This window comes from Somniosus microcephalus, chromosome 4 (genome assembly GCF_052327205.1).
Source record: "Somniosus microcephalus isolate GS21.2 chromosome 4, FLI_Smic_1.0, whole genome shotgun sequence".
In the NCBI taxonomy this organism is placed as follows: Eukaryota; Metazoa; Chordata; class Chondrichthyes; order Squaliformes; family Somniosidae; genus Somniosus; species Somniosus microcephalus.
This window is the reverse complement of record NC_140990.1, coordinates 31,804,661-31,820,522: the sequence shown is the minus strand read 5'-3', so window position 1 is coordinate 31,820,522 and position 15,862 is coordinate 31,804,661. Positions and strand designations below refer to the sequence as shown.

Here is a 15,862-nt window from a genome sequence, read left to right as displayed (position 1 = left end):
CCGAGAGGACGACTTCCATGCCCAGCCCTTGCAGAGCCAGTCCCGTCAACCTCTTCCGCAAGAGGCGCAGGAAAATCTCCACGTAGACGGCATACAACTGACATCCCTGACGCACCCCCCTCCCGAAGCGAAGGGGCGCCGTCAAAGACCCGTTAACTTTTATCAGACAATCCGCGGCAGCGTACAGAAGTCGGATGCGGGCGACGAAATGCATCCCAAACCCGAATGCGCGCAGAGTTCTGAAGAGATACTCGTGATCCACCCTGTCGAACGCCTTCCCCTGATCCAGGGAAAGGAAGGCGACCGACGGACCAGCCCTCTGGGAATGGTGGACCAGGTCCCAGAACAGATGGATGTTATCATGGATAGTCCAGCCCGGGACTGTGTAGGACTGGTTGGGGTGGATCATGTGTGCCAGCACGGTGCCAAGGCGGGCAGACATGGCCCTGGCAAAAATTTTATAATCCGTGCTGAGGAGGGAGACCGGGCACCAGTTTTTTAAAAGGCGGAGATCGCCCCTCTTAGGCAGCAGGACAATGACCGCCCTGCGCCACGAGAGGGGCATTGCCCCGGTCACCAGACTTTCCCCCAGGACTCACACGTAGTCACCCCCAGGACGTCCCAGAACACCCTGTAGAACTCCACAGTCAGCCCGTCCAACCCTGGGGACTTTCCCCTCGAGAGCTGGCCGAGGGCGCGGTCAGCTCTGCCAAGCATAGCGGAGCATTCAATTTTTTGGCGCCCTCCAGGCCGACCTTCGGCAGGTCCTCCCACAAAACTCTGTGCGTATCCTCGCTGGATGGATCCAGAGAGAACAGAGACCCGTAATAGGCCCTGGTCTCCGCACTGATCCCCTCTGGATCCGAGACCAGAGATCCATCATCGGCCAGCAGCCCCAAGAGCTGCTTACGGATCCCCCATCTTTTTTCCAGTGAGTAGAAGAAGGGGGAGCCGCGGTCCAGGTCCCGGAGGATCTGGATCCGTGACCTCACGTACGCACCTCGGGACCCGATGAGCTGCAGGTCCTTCAGTGCGCCCTTCTTCTCTTCGTACACCTTCCACAGGGCCGGGTCATCGACGACTTGACCGAGACGGGACTCCAGGTCGAGCACCTCCCTCTGCAACCGCCCGACCCGGGCCTCCCGCCTCTTGGTCGACCCCCACGCGTACTCCTGACAGAAGAGACAGACATGAGCCTTGTCCACGTCCCACCATAGCCTCAAGGAGGGGAAGCCCCCCTGCTTCCTTCTCCAGTCGGCCCAGAACCGACGAATCGAATCCCGGAACCGCTCATCCTCCAGCAGCAGGTTGTTAAAATGCCAGTGCGTGGACCCCCTCCGTGCGCGTAATGGAGCGAGCTCTGCCCACACCAGGTGGTGGTCCGTGCACGGCACCGGCCGCATGGAAGCTGCTGGAATGCAGCAGACGTACGCCCGGGAAATGTAAAGGCGGTCGATTCTGGACCTTCCTCCTCCAGACCTCACATAAGTGAAGGCGCTGGAGTCGGGCTGGAGATTTCGCCAGACGTCCACCAAGTCGAAGGACCCTGTAATGATCAGTAACATGTCATACTATAATGGTACACTAGGTGGAGCTGTATGTTTAGGAGTGGGCTACCCAAATGCAGTAGTCAAGATGGATGCTGTATACTAGTCCACATGGCTGAATAAATGACTAGCTCAAGCTAGCTGTTCATAATGAAAACATCTATTTATTTATGAACATAATAACATGGTACCAGAAGTGGGAATATCTGCTGAATATTGCGAAACGCGACATGGAGAATTTGAAGCCACTGGAGGGTTTGAAACTCACGGGGAATGTCGACTGCAATTGGCAGACTTTCAAACAACAATTTGAACTCTACATTGCCGCCATCGGGTTCGGTACGATGCCAGACACAAGGAAATAGCATTGCTGCTCACGGTTGCAGGCCTGCAGGCGATAGAGGTATTTAATATGTTTGTATTTGATCAAGAGGAGGACAGAGAAAAAATGGACGATATGCTAAAGAAGTTTTATACACATTGTTCTCCAAAAAAGAACGAGACCTATGAGAGGTACGTGGTCCATTCACGGACACAGCAGCAAAATGAGACTTTTGATAGCTTTGTGACCGATCTGAAACTGAAAGCACAGACATTTAATTTCTCTGAACTGAAATCATCCATGATTCGTGACCAGATTGTGTTTGGTATTCATGATAAAAAAGTCAGGGAACGTTTCTTGAGAGAAACCGAACTAACATTGGAGGATGCTGTGAAAATATGCCATGCCAGTGAGCTAGCTCAACAGCACGCAAAGACTTTCAGTGAAATTAATAATAATGTGACTGTAGTGAATGACAGTGCTGCTGTCGGTGCTGTGTCCTACAAGGGGAAGAAATGTGGGCAGAACAGAAATGCAAAGCAATTGGAGGATGGAACTTTCAATTGTAAATGCTGTGGTTACCAGCACCAGTCAAGACAATGCCCAGCGTTTGGGAAAATGTGCACAAAATGTAATGGAAAGAATCACTTTGCCAAACAATGCTTTTCAAAAGTAAAAACAAAGAAAGGGCAACAAGTCAATGTGATTGAGGACACTGATTTAAGTGAGACATTTTTTGTAGGAATGGTGTCATGTGACAATATAGAAAAGGGTACAGAAAATGTGCAGCCCTCAGGAATGGACAATGCTGAACATAAAGTTAATGCAGTAAAAGAGGACAAATGGATGATGCCACTGCAGGTAAATGGAGCATTAGTTACATTGAAACTAGACACTGGGGCAAAAGCAAACTTAATCAGTATGAGTGACACTAAAAATATGAAAGAAAAGCCCAAAATACAGAAAAAGTCAGTACTACTAAAGAACTATAATGGACAGAAAATAGATAGCTTAGGTGTATGCAGAATTAAAGTGACAGTCAAAGACAAAGTGCATCATCTCATGTTTTCTGTTGTGGCTGAAGGACTTGATTCACTACTAGATGACAAAGCTTGTGAGGACTTAGAACTGGTCAAGAGAGTCTACTGTATAAACTGTGCCATAAGCAGACCAGATGACTCAGTGGATTCTGTAGTGAATAATTTCCAGGATGTGTTCAAAGGATTTGGAGTTCTACCATTCACTTACAAGATCCAGCTAAAGGAGGATGCTCAGCCAGTGGTACATGCTCCACGGAGAGTTCCAGCACCCCTGCGTGACCAGCTCAAGAAAGAACTGGACAGAATGACAACACTAGGAGTCATCATGAAAGTCGAAGAGCCAACAGACTGGGTTAACTCCATGGTATGTGTAAAGAAAAAGAACAATGATCTAAGAGTATGCATGGATCCAAAGGATTTAAATGCAAACATAAAACGTGAACACTACCAGATTCCCAAGCGAGAAGAAATCACAAGTGAAGTGTCAGGTGCCAGATGCTTCACAAAGCTCGATGTCTCACAAGGATTTTAGCAACTAAAACTGGATGAAGAGAGCACCAAATACTGTACCTTCAACACACCATTTGGCAGGTATTGTTTCCTCAGAATGCCTTTCGGGATAATATCTGCATCTGAAATCTTTCATAGAGCGATGGAACACATAATTGAAGGTCTGGAAGGAGTTCGGGTCTATGTTGATGACATTATCATCCGGGGCTCCACACTGAAAGAACACAATGAGAGACTGACTAAAGTGCTACAGAGCATATGCCGGAATGGACTGAAGCTCAACAAAGCCAAGTGTCAGTTTGGCATCCAGGAAGTCACTTTCCTTGGAGATAATCTATCTGATAAAGGAATAGAGCCAGATATGGAAAAAATAAACGCCATACTCAACATGCCCCGACCCACTGATAAAAAAGGAGTGCTATGCATCATGGGGATAATAAACTTCATTGGAAAGTTCATTCCTAACTTGTCAGCCAAGACAGCCTGTCTGCGAGACCTGCTACATAAAACAAATGAGTTTGCATGGACAGAAAGATATGAACAAGAGTGGATGAACCTCAAAACAGTGCTGACAACCACACCTGTACTCACCTTCTTTGACGCAACAAAGAGAATCAAAGTGTCAATGGATGCATAAAAAGATGGCCTAGGCGCGGTCTTGCTACAAGCAGAGGATGAAGATTGGAAGCCTGTTGCCTATGCCTCCAGGTCTATGACTGGTTCTGAGTGTCGATACGCCCAGATTGAAAAGGAATGTCTAGGCTTGGTAGTTGGACGAGAAAAGTTCCATGGCTACATATATGGACTTCCCACCTTCACAGTTGAGACAGACCACTGCCCACTGGTTGCCATCATAAAAAAAAACCTGAATGAGATGTCTCCAAAGATTCAACGACTCATGATGAAGCTGCAAAGATATGACTTTGAACTGCTGTACACTAGTCCACATGGCTGAATAAATGATTAGCTCAAGCTAGCTGTTCATAATGAAAACGTCTATTTATTTATGAACATAACAGACCTGACCAGATCCCTCAACTTCTCCATCGCCACCAGGCTGTACGAGGGACCTGAACGGTCCCTCGCCTCAAGGTTACAATTAAAATCCCCTCCGAGGATGACGCACTGGCTGACGTCAATGGAGCCCAGAAGAGCAGACACTTCTTCAAAGAAGCACACTTGCTGCACACCGTCTGCAGGGGCGTACACATTCACTAGATGGAGCGGCACGCCCCCCAGGCAAACAGTGACCTGGAGCAAGCGGCCCGGCATGTGCTCCTTGACCCCCAAGATGTCTGGCTGAAAATGCGGGGCCAGCAAAATAGCCACCCCACTGGAATAGTTGGAGAAGTGACTCATGCTGACCCCTCCTTGCCACTCCAGGAGCCACGTGGCCTCGTCCTCCAGAACGGTGTGCATTTCTTGCAGGAAGCACACCGCATACCTCCTGTCCCAGAGGACCGAGAACTTATTAAATCTACGGCGCGCATCTCTGCTGCCGTTGATGTTGAGGCTGGCTATGGTTATCTTCATGACAAGAGCATAGTGCAACCTCTACTTAACCTAACAGGAGGAGGGAGAGTGGCTGCTTGTTGACCGCCACTCCCTCAGCAGCCCAGCGAGGAACTTGTTGATCTGACGCTGCTCGTGTGGCCCCGCGCTCTCGTCCACGCCCATGGTTTGACAGCGGCACGGAGGGAGCCGACGAGCAGCGCCAGATCTGACCATCTGTATAGGGCCAGCCAGATTTTGCCAGGGCGACCCCGGCATGCAGCCAGAAAGTCCCGGAGTTCCACAATGGGGATGAGGGGGGACATGGAGGGGGGCACGAGAGTATCCGCCGCCTCACTGGCGACGGAGTCTGACTTGTCCTCGGTGCTCTCCGCCGGGTCCCCGTCCTCCTCCGGGAGGTCATCCTCAGCCGGCCCCGCCTCTGTTCCCATCCCACCCCCAGGATCGGCGGCAGAGGATTCCTCCCTGGGCCCCTCCAGAGGTGCCGGGTCAGGAGGTGGCGGTGGTTCAGGGCCCCCCTCTGCCCCAGGCACCGGGGTGCACGGGGAAACCGGGGAGACCACTATAAACCCATTTCCCCCAACACCCTCGGCACCAGCGTCGGAGACGGAGTCAGGGGGCCTTCCCCCTCACCGCCATCAGCCACTGACCCAGCGGACTGGGGAGCTTGAATACATTCCTCGGCCATGGCGAGCAGCGCCTGGGAATGGTTCGGACTGTCCTGGGCGAGCCCAGCCTCACTGGCATCGCCCACCCCAGTCTCCAGGGCACCCGACATGGCGAGATGTAACGGTTCTTGTGTTATTTCCTCCACAGGTAGATCCACGTTCCCCCCCCCACACGTAGGGTCTCTTCCCCATCCCCGGGAGGTGCAGGCAGGACAGACTCATCTGTCGTACCCTCCCGAGGGACAGGCAACTCCTGTTGAATACAGATGACGGTAATGGTAGTGGGGGCGCAGCACCCACGGCAGGCGACGATTCCCCCCTCAAGGAGGGACATTGCCTCTCGTGGTCCTCCTCCTCTCCCAGGGACTCGCGCCTCCTTTTTGTTATGGATGGACACGAAGGCTGGGAGACCTCCATACCTACCGATGCCTCCTCCTCCACTCCCTCCCGTCGAGCGGTTTGCTCGGGTCCCTCGAGCCCGGGCCCGGTCACAGGTCTTAATTCTTCCGCCTCAGCGGTTGCGATCATGGGCCCGGGCACAAGGCCCCCAAACTCTGAAACTCCGTCACCATCAGAGCAAGGTATGCAGGTGGAAGTTCCGCCAGATCATCCGTAACCGTGTGCTCACCGAGGGGACCCGCCCTAAGGTGCTTCATCTTCTTCTGCACCTTCCCTTCGCGCGGACGCTCTCCCTCCCCCCCGCCGGAGGCCGTGATGGCATTGGCCTCCGACGTCGACTGCGCATCAGGTGTTGAGGACGCGCGGACAGAATCAGGGGAGGGAGCGGCGGCGGCGCCAGCCTTGGCCGCCTCAGATGTTCTGGCGGCCTTGAAGGCAGGGCTGTTCATTCGTACATGCCCCACCTCCTTACAGGCGTGGCACCGCACACCATCCAATGTCCAAAAGACGCGGTAGGCAGCCCCCTCATGGCACACAATAAAAGTGCCCTCGGTGTCCTCCTCCCACGCCAGCTGAACAAAAGGCTGGCGCCGGAAGGAGAAGATATGCTGGAGTCTGGCCTCCCTGCATCCGAGCGGGATGGGTGTGATCTCAGACCTCATCTCCCCCAGTTGACGTAGGTGGGGGAGGAGGAGCTCAGCCGAAACAAAGGACGGGACGTTTGATAAGATGATCCTCTGCACGGTGGCCTCGAGAGGATCCACCGACAGGAAGGTCCCGCCCACGGTGAGCCCCTTGGTTACGGCCAGGGACACCGCCTGCTCCAACCCCAGGAAGAACACAGCCTTGCCGTACATTTTCGAGGCGGTGACGATGGCTGAAGGGCCGACAACCCCAGCCATGGCCTTCACGCACGCCTCGATAGTCATGTTGGGGTGAGTGTAGCTCTTCACCCTGTGTTTTTTAGTGATGAGGCGGAATGGTGACGGGGCAGCAGAAGCAGCGGGAGCAGCCGTGGCTGTGGCTGCCACACTTGCGTATGACTTTGCTGGCCCCATCACCGGCGATGATGTGGTCGCCATCGTGGGGTGCTTATTATAAAGGGCTACACCCACCCCAAGTCACAGGCCTGGTGATCTTAATGGCCTCAATGGTTGTTTTTCCCTGAGCAGAGGGAGCTTTTAAAGTGAAGGCACACCTCTCCCCTTGTTGATTAAATTGGGAGAGGGGCCTTCTCCCCTCTGCTCAACGGGCAATTAATGGATATGAAGTGCCTCTTAGAGAGAGGCAAAGAGAGAGAGAAAGGGGGGTGGGAAGGAGGGAGGCCGCAGGGGCTGGGTCTCCACTCAAGATGGTGGGTGGGTGCTCGCAGGGGTGCACGCTCTGAAAAATAAGTCTCTATTGATGGTCTTCTTGTGGGGGGAGAAGATGTCTTCACCTGGGAAAGTAATGCTGGAGATGCCCAGGCTCAGTCCACCACCAGGTCTGAACGATGTGATAATTAAATGATGACTTCGCCTGGGCAGCTCCAGCTGTCCCAGGTCAAGCAATAGGGAGGGGTGTTAGCTAGTGGTGTGCATGGCCTAGTTTTTACAAGAGCTACACACACTCACACACACGCCTAGATGTTTTCTTCTCCTTCTTCTTTCCTCCCCCCACTTAAATACAGAGCGGACCTGCGTGGGAAACACTGAGCAGCGGCGGAGGATAAAACCGGCAGTGAGCAGTGAGGCGAGGCCCGACCAGAGCGGACCTGCGTGGGAAGCACTGAGCAGCGGCGGCAGTTTAAAACTGCTGGCAGCAGCGAGGTGAGGCCAGACCAGAGCATCGGACCTGTGTGGGAGCAGTGAGGAGCGGCGGCAGAGCTTAAAACTGGCGGCATGTGAACGAGGCCCGATCATTTCAACAGCGGGGGAGAGAGGTAAAAAGTAATCAAAGTGTGATGTCACCAGGAAGCAGGTAAGTAATTGGTTGGTGAGTATATCTCTTTTTTTTTAACTTTAACTCTGGTTTATAGTTTCTAAGGTCTCTCTGGTGTAGCGGGGACTGTTGGTAAACCAGCTAACTGTAGTGTAACAGTGGGATTGATTGATTGAATTAAAATTCAATTAATTAAAGGGTAAGTCATGGCAGGACAGCCCGGCCCCGTGATATGCTCCTCCTGCGATATGTGGGAACTCAGGGACACTTCCTGTGTCCCTGACAACTACATGTGCAGGAAGTGCATCCAGCTCCAGCTACTGACAGACCACATTGCGGCACTGGAGATGCGATCAGGCCATCTTAGACTGGGTATTATGTAACGAGAAAGATTAATTAGCAATTTTGTTGTACGAGGCCCATTTGGTCGGAGCGATCATAATATGATCGAATTCTTCATTAAGATGGAGAATGAAGTAGTTGACTTAGAGACTAGGGTCCTCAATTTAAATAAAGGAAACTACAATGGTCTGAGGAGTGAGTTGGGTAGGATTGATTGGGGAATGGCACTCAAAGGGTTGACAGTGGATAGGCAATGGCAAACATTCAAAGATCGAATGGATGAGCTACAGAATTTGTTCATCCCAGTTTGGCATAAAAATAAAACAAAAAAGGTGACTCAACCGTGGCTAACAAGGGAAATTAGGGATAGCATAAGATCCAAGGAGAGGACATTTAAATTGGCCAGAAAGAGCAATAATCCTGAGGATTGGGAACAGTTTAGGATTCAACAAAGGAAGACAAAGGGATTAATTAAGAAAGGGAAAATAGAATGAGAGTAAGTTTTCAGGGAACATAAAAACTGACTGTAAAAGCTTTTATAGATATGTGAAGAGAAAAAGATTGGTGAAGTCAAGCGTAGGTCGCTTGCAGTCAGAATCAGGGGTATTTATAATGGGGAACAAAGAAATGGCAGACCAACTAAATACATATTTTGGTTCTGTCTTCACAAAGGAGGACACAAATAATTTCCAAGAGATGCCGGGGAACATAGGGCCTGATGAAAGGGTGGAACTGAAAGAAATCAGTATTTGTAGGCAAATGGTGTTAGGAAAATTGATGGGAATGAAGGCCGATAAATACCCAGGTCCTGATAATCTACATCCCAGGGTACCTAAGGAAGTGGCCCTAGAAATAGTAGATGCATTGCTGGTCATCTTCCAGAACTCGATAGACTCTGGAACAGTACCCATGGATTAGAGGTTGGCTAATGTTACCCCACTATTCAAAAAAGGTGGTAGAGAAAAAGGGGAAATTATAGACCGGTAAGCCTGAGATCGGTAGTGGGGAAAATGCTAGAGTCCATTATAAAAGATGTAATAGCAGAGCACTTGGAAAGCAGTGACTGGATCGGACAAAGTCAACATGGATTTACAAAAGGTAAATCATGCTTGATTAATTTACTGGAATTTTTTGAGGATGTAACTGGTAAAATAGATGAGGGAGAACCAGTGGATGTGGTGTATTTGGACTTTCAGAAGGCTTTCAATAAGGTCTCGCATAAGAGATTAGCATGCAAAATTAAGGCACATGGGATTGGGGGCAAGGTATTGACTTGGATAGAGAACTGGTTGGCGGACTGAAAGCAAAGATTTGGAATAAACGGGTCATTTTCCGAGTGGCAGGCAGTGACTAGTGGGGTACCGCACGGATCGGTCCCAGGACCCCAGCTGTTCACAATATATATTAATGATCTGGACGAGGGAATTGGATGTAATATCTCCAAATTTGCAGATGACACAAAGCTGGGTGGGAGGATTTGCTGTGAGGATGTCATGAAACTCCAGTACGATTTGCACAGGTTGGGTGACTGGGCAGAAACATGGCAAATGCACTATAATGTGGATAAATGTGAGGTTATCCACTTTGGTGGCAAAAACAGGAAGGCAGATTATTAGTTGAATGGCAATAGATTGGGAGAAGGGGAAGTGCAATGAGACCTGGGTGTTCTTGTGCACCAGTCGCTGAAGGTAAGCATGCAGATGCAGCAGGCGGTTAAGAAGGCAAATGGTATGTTGGCCTTCGTAGCAAGAGGGTTCGAGTACAGGAACAAGGATGTCTTGCTGCAGTTGTACAGGGCCTTGGTGAGACCGCACCTTGAGTATTGTGTGCAGTTTTCGTCGCCTTACCTGAGGAAGGACATTCTTGCCATGGAAGGAGTGCAGTGAAGATTCACTAGGCTGATAGCAGGAATGACGTATGAGGAGAGATTGTGTCGATTGGGCTTATACTCACGGGAATTTAGAAGATTGAGAGGGGATCTCATCGAAACCTATAAAATTCTGTCAGGCCTGGACAGACTAGATGCAGGAAGGATGTTTCTGATGGCCAGGGAGTCCAGAACCAGGGGTCATAGGATAAGGGGTAGGCCATTTAGGACTGAAATGAGGAGGAATTTCTTCACTCAGAGAATGGTGAACCTGTGGAATTCTCTGCCACAGAGGGAGGTGGAGGCCAGTTCATTAAATATATTGAAGAGTTGGATATATTTCTTAAGGCTAAATGGATCAAGGGATATGGGGAGAAGGCAGGGACAGGGTACTGAATTTGGATGATCAGCCATGATCTCATTGAATGGCGGAGCAGGCTCGAATGGCCTGCTCCTGCTCCTGTCTTCTATGTTTCTATGTCTTTATGAGAGTGCACCATGAAACACCCACCTGTAGAAGTTTTCCAATGGCTCTCCCTCCTTCTGAACAGATGTACGATGTTTGTTTTTCTCCCCTCTCTCCCTCTCCTGTAATGGAGATCAGTTGGGGAAGCAGAGATGGAATGGCTTCCCTTTGTTGTTAGCTCTGGTCTGGTCTCCTGGTCTCTCCTCTCCTCTCCTCTGGCACCCCAATAGTAGCTGCAGCAGCAACAGATGTGGCCTCTCCTCCTGGACAGAGAGACAGACCTCTCCTCTCCTCTGGCACAGCAGCAGCACACGATTCCTGGCTGGCTATCAGGGACCCCGGGGTTCATTAACCCGCTCCCTGAGCTCTCTCACCTGATGTGTCAGCAGCGGCTGCCAAGGTCCGCACATGCTCAGCTCACACTGCCCGGGTGAGTGACGGGAGCTTACGACCAATAGGGAGTGAGCGGGGCGGGGCTGGAGGAGCAAGCCAGCGGCGGGTCCTCCAACCAATTGGGGAGCCCGAGGGGTGGGACTAGCGCCGGCTGATTGTCTGATCCGCAGGGCAGCGAGTTTCTCCAGTCCCTTGTTCAGGGCCCGGGGCCAGGGGAGGCTGTGGGCCTTTATTCCCCTTATTGGACACAAGGCTCTTTGTCTCACAACACACTGGCTCAGGTTTTAATAGAGACTTTTTAAATTCATCAATAAAAGCAGATAAACCTCGTGGAACAAAATATTTAATATTTGGGAATAAAAATACTGTTATTTTCCTCTGTGGAATTTGTTAGTTTCAGACAATAACAACAACTTGTATTTATATAACATCTTTAATGTAGTTAAATGTCCCAACACACTTCACGTTATAAAACAAAATTTGACACCGGGTACAAACCAAGCATATTCCCATAAAGAGGAAAGATGGGGCGTACAAAGCTCGAGCTCCCGATGACAAAGGATGTAGAGGTTAGAATAAAACAGAAAAAGGAGGTTTACGACAAATGTCAGGTACAGAATACAGTCAAAAACCAGGAGAATAGAGAGTAGGGAAAATTGAAAAAGGATATATGAAAGAAAGACTTGCATTTATATAGCGCCTTTCACGACCACCAGACATCTCAAAGCTCTTTACAGCCAATGAAGTACTTTTGAAGTGGAGTTACTGTTGTAATGTGGGAAACGCGGCAGCCAATTTGTGCTCAGCAAGCTCCCACAAACAGCAATGTGATATTAACCAGATAATCTGTTTTTGTTATGTTGGTTGAGAGATAAATATTGGCCAGGACACCAGGGATAACTCCCCTACTCTTCTTCAAATCATGCCATGGGATCTTTTACATCCACCTGAGAGAGCAGACGGGGCCTCAGTTTAAAGTCTCATCAGAAAGACGGCACCTTCGACAGTGCAGCATTCCCTCAGCACTGCACTGCAGTGTCAGCCTAGCTTTATGTGCTCAAGTCCCTGGAGTGGGACTAGAACCCACAACCTTCTGACTCAGAGGCGAGTGTGCTACCCACTGAGCCACAGCTGACACAAGGGAGAGAATGCGAGAAAAGATTAGTGGGTAACGTAAAAGGGAACCCAAAAATCTTTCATAAAGATAGCAAAAGTAAAAGGATAGTTAAAGGAATGGTGGGGCCAATTAGGGACCAAATAGGAGCTCATCATACGGAGGCAGAGGGCGTGGCTGAGGTACTGAATGAGTACTTAGCATCTGTCTCCACAAAAGAAGAGGATGAAGTTAATGTCGCAGTAGAGGAGGGGGGAGTAGAGAAATTGAATAGGATAAAAATGAATAGAAAGGCAGTGCTCAATAGGTTGTCATCACTCAAAGTTAACAAGTCACCCGGTCCAGATGGGATGCATCCTAGATTGCTGAGGGAAGCTAGGGTGGAGATGGCAGAAGCTCTGACCACAATCTTTCAATCTCCCTCAGATATATGGGAGTGGTGCCAGAAGACTGGAGGATTGCAAATGTTACACCCTGTTCAAAAAAGGGGAGAGGGATATACCTGGTAACTACAGGTCAATCAGTCTAATGTCAGTGATGGGTGTATGACTAGAGACCATTGTCAAGGACAAAATTAATTCTCACTTGGAGAAGCCTGGATTAATAAGGGACAGCCAGTGTGGATTTGTTAAAGGTAAATCGTGTCTGACTAAACTGATTGAGTTCTTTGATGAAGTAACAGAGGGTTGATGAAGGTAGTGCAGCAGATGTTGTTTATATGGACTTTTAAAAGGAATTTGTTAAAGTACCACATAAGAGACTTACTCAGAAAATAGAAGCACAGGGAATTAAAGGGCTGATGGTAATTTGGGTATATAATTGGCTAAGGGAGAGAAGGCAGTGAGTAGTGTTGAGCGATGTTTTTCTGACTGGAGGGAAGTAAACAGTGGGTTCCCCCAGGGGTCGGGATTAGGGCCACTGCTTTTCTTGTTATATATAACTGACCTGGACTTGGGTATAGGTGTACAAGTTTGAAGTTTACGGATGATACAAAACTTGGCAACGTAGTAAATAGTGAGCATAGTAGTAGCAGACTTCAGGAGGACAGGGACAGACTGTGAAATGAGCAGACACAAGGCAGATGAAATTAAATGAGGATAAGTGTGAAGTGATGCACTTTGGGAGAAACAACAGGGAGAGGCCGTATAATCTAAATGGGACTATTTTGAGGGGGTGCAAGAGCAGAGGGACCTGGGGGTCCATATTCACAAATCTTTGAAAGTGCCGTGGCAAATTGGTGAGGCAGTTCAGAAAGCGTATGGGACACTTGGCTTTGTAAATAGGGCCATTGAATACAAAAACAAGGAAGTTACACTAAACCTTTACAAATCACTAGTTAGGAACATAGGACACGAGGAGGCCATTCAGCCCCTCGAGCCTGTTCCGCCATTCAATGAGATCATGGCTGATCTGTGACCTAACTCCATACACCCGCCTTTGGCCCATATCCCTTAATACCTTTGGGTAACAAAAACCTATCAATCTCAGGTTTAAAATTAACAATTGATCTCGCATCAATTGCCGTTTGCGGAAGAGAGTTCCAAACTTCTACCACCCTTTGTGTGTAGAAGTGTTTCCTAATTTCACTCCTGAAAGGTCTGGCTCTAATTTTTAGACTATGCCCCCAGTCCTAGAATCCCCAACCAATGGAAATAGTTTCTCTCTAGCTACCCTATCTGTTCCCCTTAATATCCTGAAAACTTCAATCAAATCACAGCTTAACCTTCTAAATTCCAGGGAATACAACCCTAATTTGTGTAATCTCTCCCCGTAACTTAACCCTTGAAGTCCGGGTATCATTCTGGTAAACCTACGCTGCACTCCCTCCAAGGCCAATATATCCTTCCTAAGGTGTGGTGCCCAGAACTGCTCACAGTGCTCCAGGTGTGGTCTAACCAGGGTTTTGTACAGCTGCAGGGTTTTGGCCTCAGCTGGAGTCTTGTGTACAGTTCTGGGCACCACACTTTAGGAAGGATGTCAAGGCCTTGGAGAGGGTACAGAGGAGGTTGACCAGGATGGTACCAGGGATGAGGGACTACAGTTATGTGGAGAGATTGGAGAAGCTGGGATTGTTCCCCTTAGAGCAGAGAAGGTTAAGAGGAGACCTAATAGAGGTGTTCAAAATGATGAGGGGGTTTGATCGAGCAAGTAGGGAGAAACTGTTCACTCTGGCAAGTGGGTCGGTAACCAAAGGTCACAGATTTAAAATAGTTGCTAAAAGAACTAGAGGTGAATGAGGAGAATTGTTTTCACACAGAGAGTTGTTAAGATCTGGAACGCACCATCTGAAAGGATGCTGGAATCAGGTTCCACAGGAACTTTCAAACAGTAATTGGACATGTACTTGAAGAGGACTAGTTTGCAGAGTTCTGGGGATAAAGCTGGGGTTTGGGACTAAATTGGACAGCTCTTTCAAAGAACTGGTACAGACACGATGGGTCGAATCACCTCCTTCTGTGCTGTTAGATTCTATGATCAGTGTGAAGACGCTGGTGTCTCTTGAGGCTCTACGAGCTTTTAAAGCTCTTCCCACAGTCAGAACATTTAAAGGGTCTCTCGTCAGTGTGAACAAGCTGGTGTGACAGGAGGTTGGATGAATGAGTGAATCCCTTCCCACACATGGAGCAGGTGAATGGTCTCTCTCCAGTGTGAACTCGCTGATGTGACAGCGGGTTGGAGGACCGAGCGAATCCCTTCCCACACACGGAGCAGGTGAATTGCCTCTCCCCAGTGTGTAGGTGTTGGTGTCACTTCAACTCCCCGGAGCTTTTCTTCTTCTTCTTAGACAGTCCCTCGGAACCGAGGATGACTTGCTTCCACAGTAAAAATGAGTTCGCAGGTGACTGATGAGTCCAATGTAGGACCACAGTCTCTGTCACAGGTGGGGCAGACGGTGGTTGAAGGGACGGGTGCGTGGGGTGCTTGGGTTGACGTGCGCTCCTTGCGCTTGGCTTCCACTTGCTCCTGGCGAACAGACTCGAGGCGTTCGGCGCCTTCCTGAATGCTTCTCCTCCAGTTTGTGCGGTCTTGGGCCAGGGATTCCCAGGTGTCGGTGGGGATGTTGCACTTTTTCAAGGAGGCTTTGAGGGTGTCCTTGAAGTGTTTCCTCTGCCCACCTGAGGCTCTCTTGCCGTGTCGGAGCACTGAGTAGAGGGCTTTGTGGTAAACCACTGTTATACCTGTCTGTAGAAGTATGTGTATTCCACTAGGTACAGGTCTGGACATGCCTCGGCTGACTCCTCCCACTATTCCAGGTATATAAGTGACTACCTCCCAGTCCCTTAGTATTCTGGACGGGTCGACCACTCGAGACAAGACCTTCATTCTTTAGTTAATAAAAGCCTGATTGTTACTCGCTCAACCTCAGTCTTTTGAGTAATTGATGGCGCATCAATTTTATTAACTAAATTTTTATAATGGAGAAGATCCTCACACCAGCATGCCTGGACCTCGACAGTCGGGAAGCGGACGCTTCCACCAAGTTTGCTCACTGGCTCATGTGCTTCGAGACATTCCTGACTGCCTCCACCGCGGTCACAATGGATGCAGACAAACTGTCTGTCCTGATCTCCAAGGTGAACCACCGAGTGTACTCAGTCATCCAGGACGCGACCTCGTACACAGACGCCCTCCAGCTCCTCAAGACCCAGTACGCGCGCCCTGTGAACGAAGTGTACGCCAGGCACCTCCTGGGGAGTCGCAAGCAACAACCTGGGGAATCGACTGAGGAATACCTCCAAGCACTGTCCGTGCTTGGCCGGG

The 15,862-nt window shown here is 49.6% G+C and overlaps 1 protein-coding gene across 1 annotated transcript in view; it reads right to left on the bottom strand.

Moving 5' to 3' along the window:
- Positions 1-15,862, bottom strand: part of LOC147118558 (uncharacterized) — a 186,792-nt gene that overhangs the window by 110,059 nt on the left and 60,871 nt on the right. The window contains 1 exon segment of the mRNA XM_085983936.1: positions 14,612-14,673. Coding sequence (XP_085840062.1) covers positions 14,612-14,673 — 62 coding nt within the window.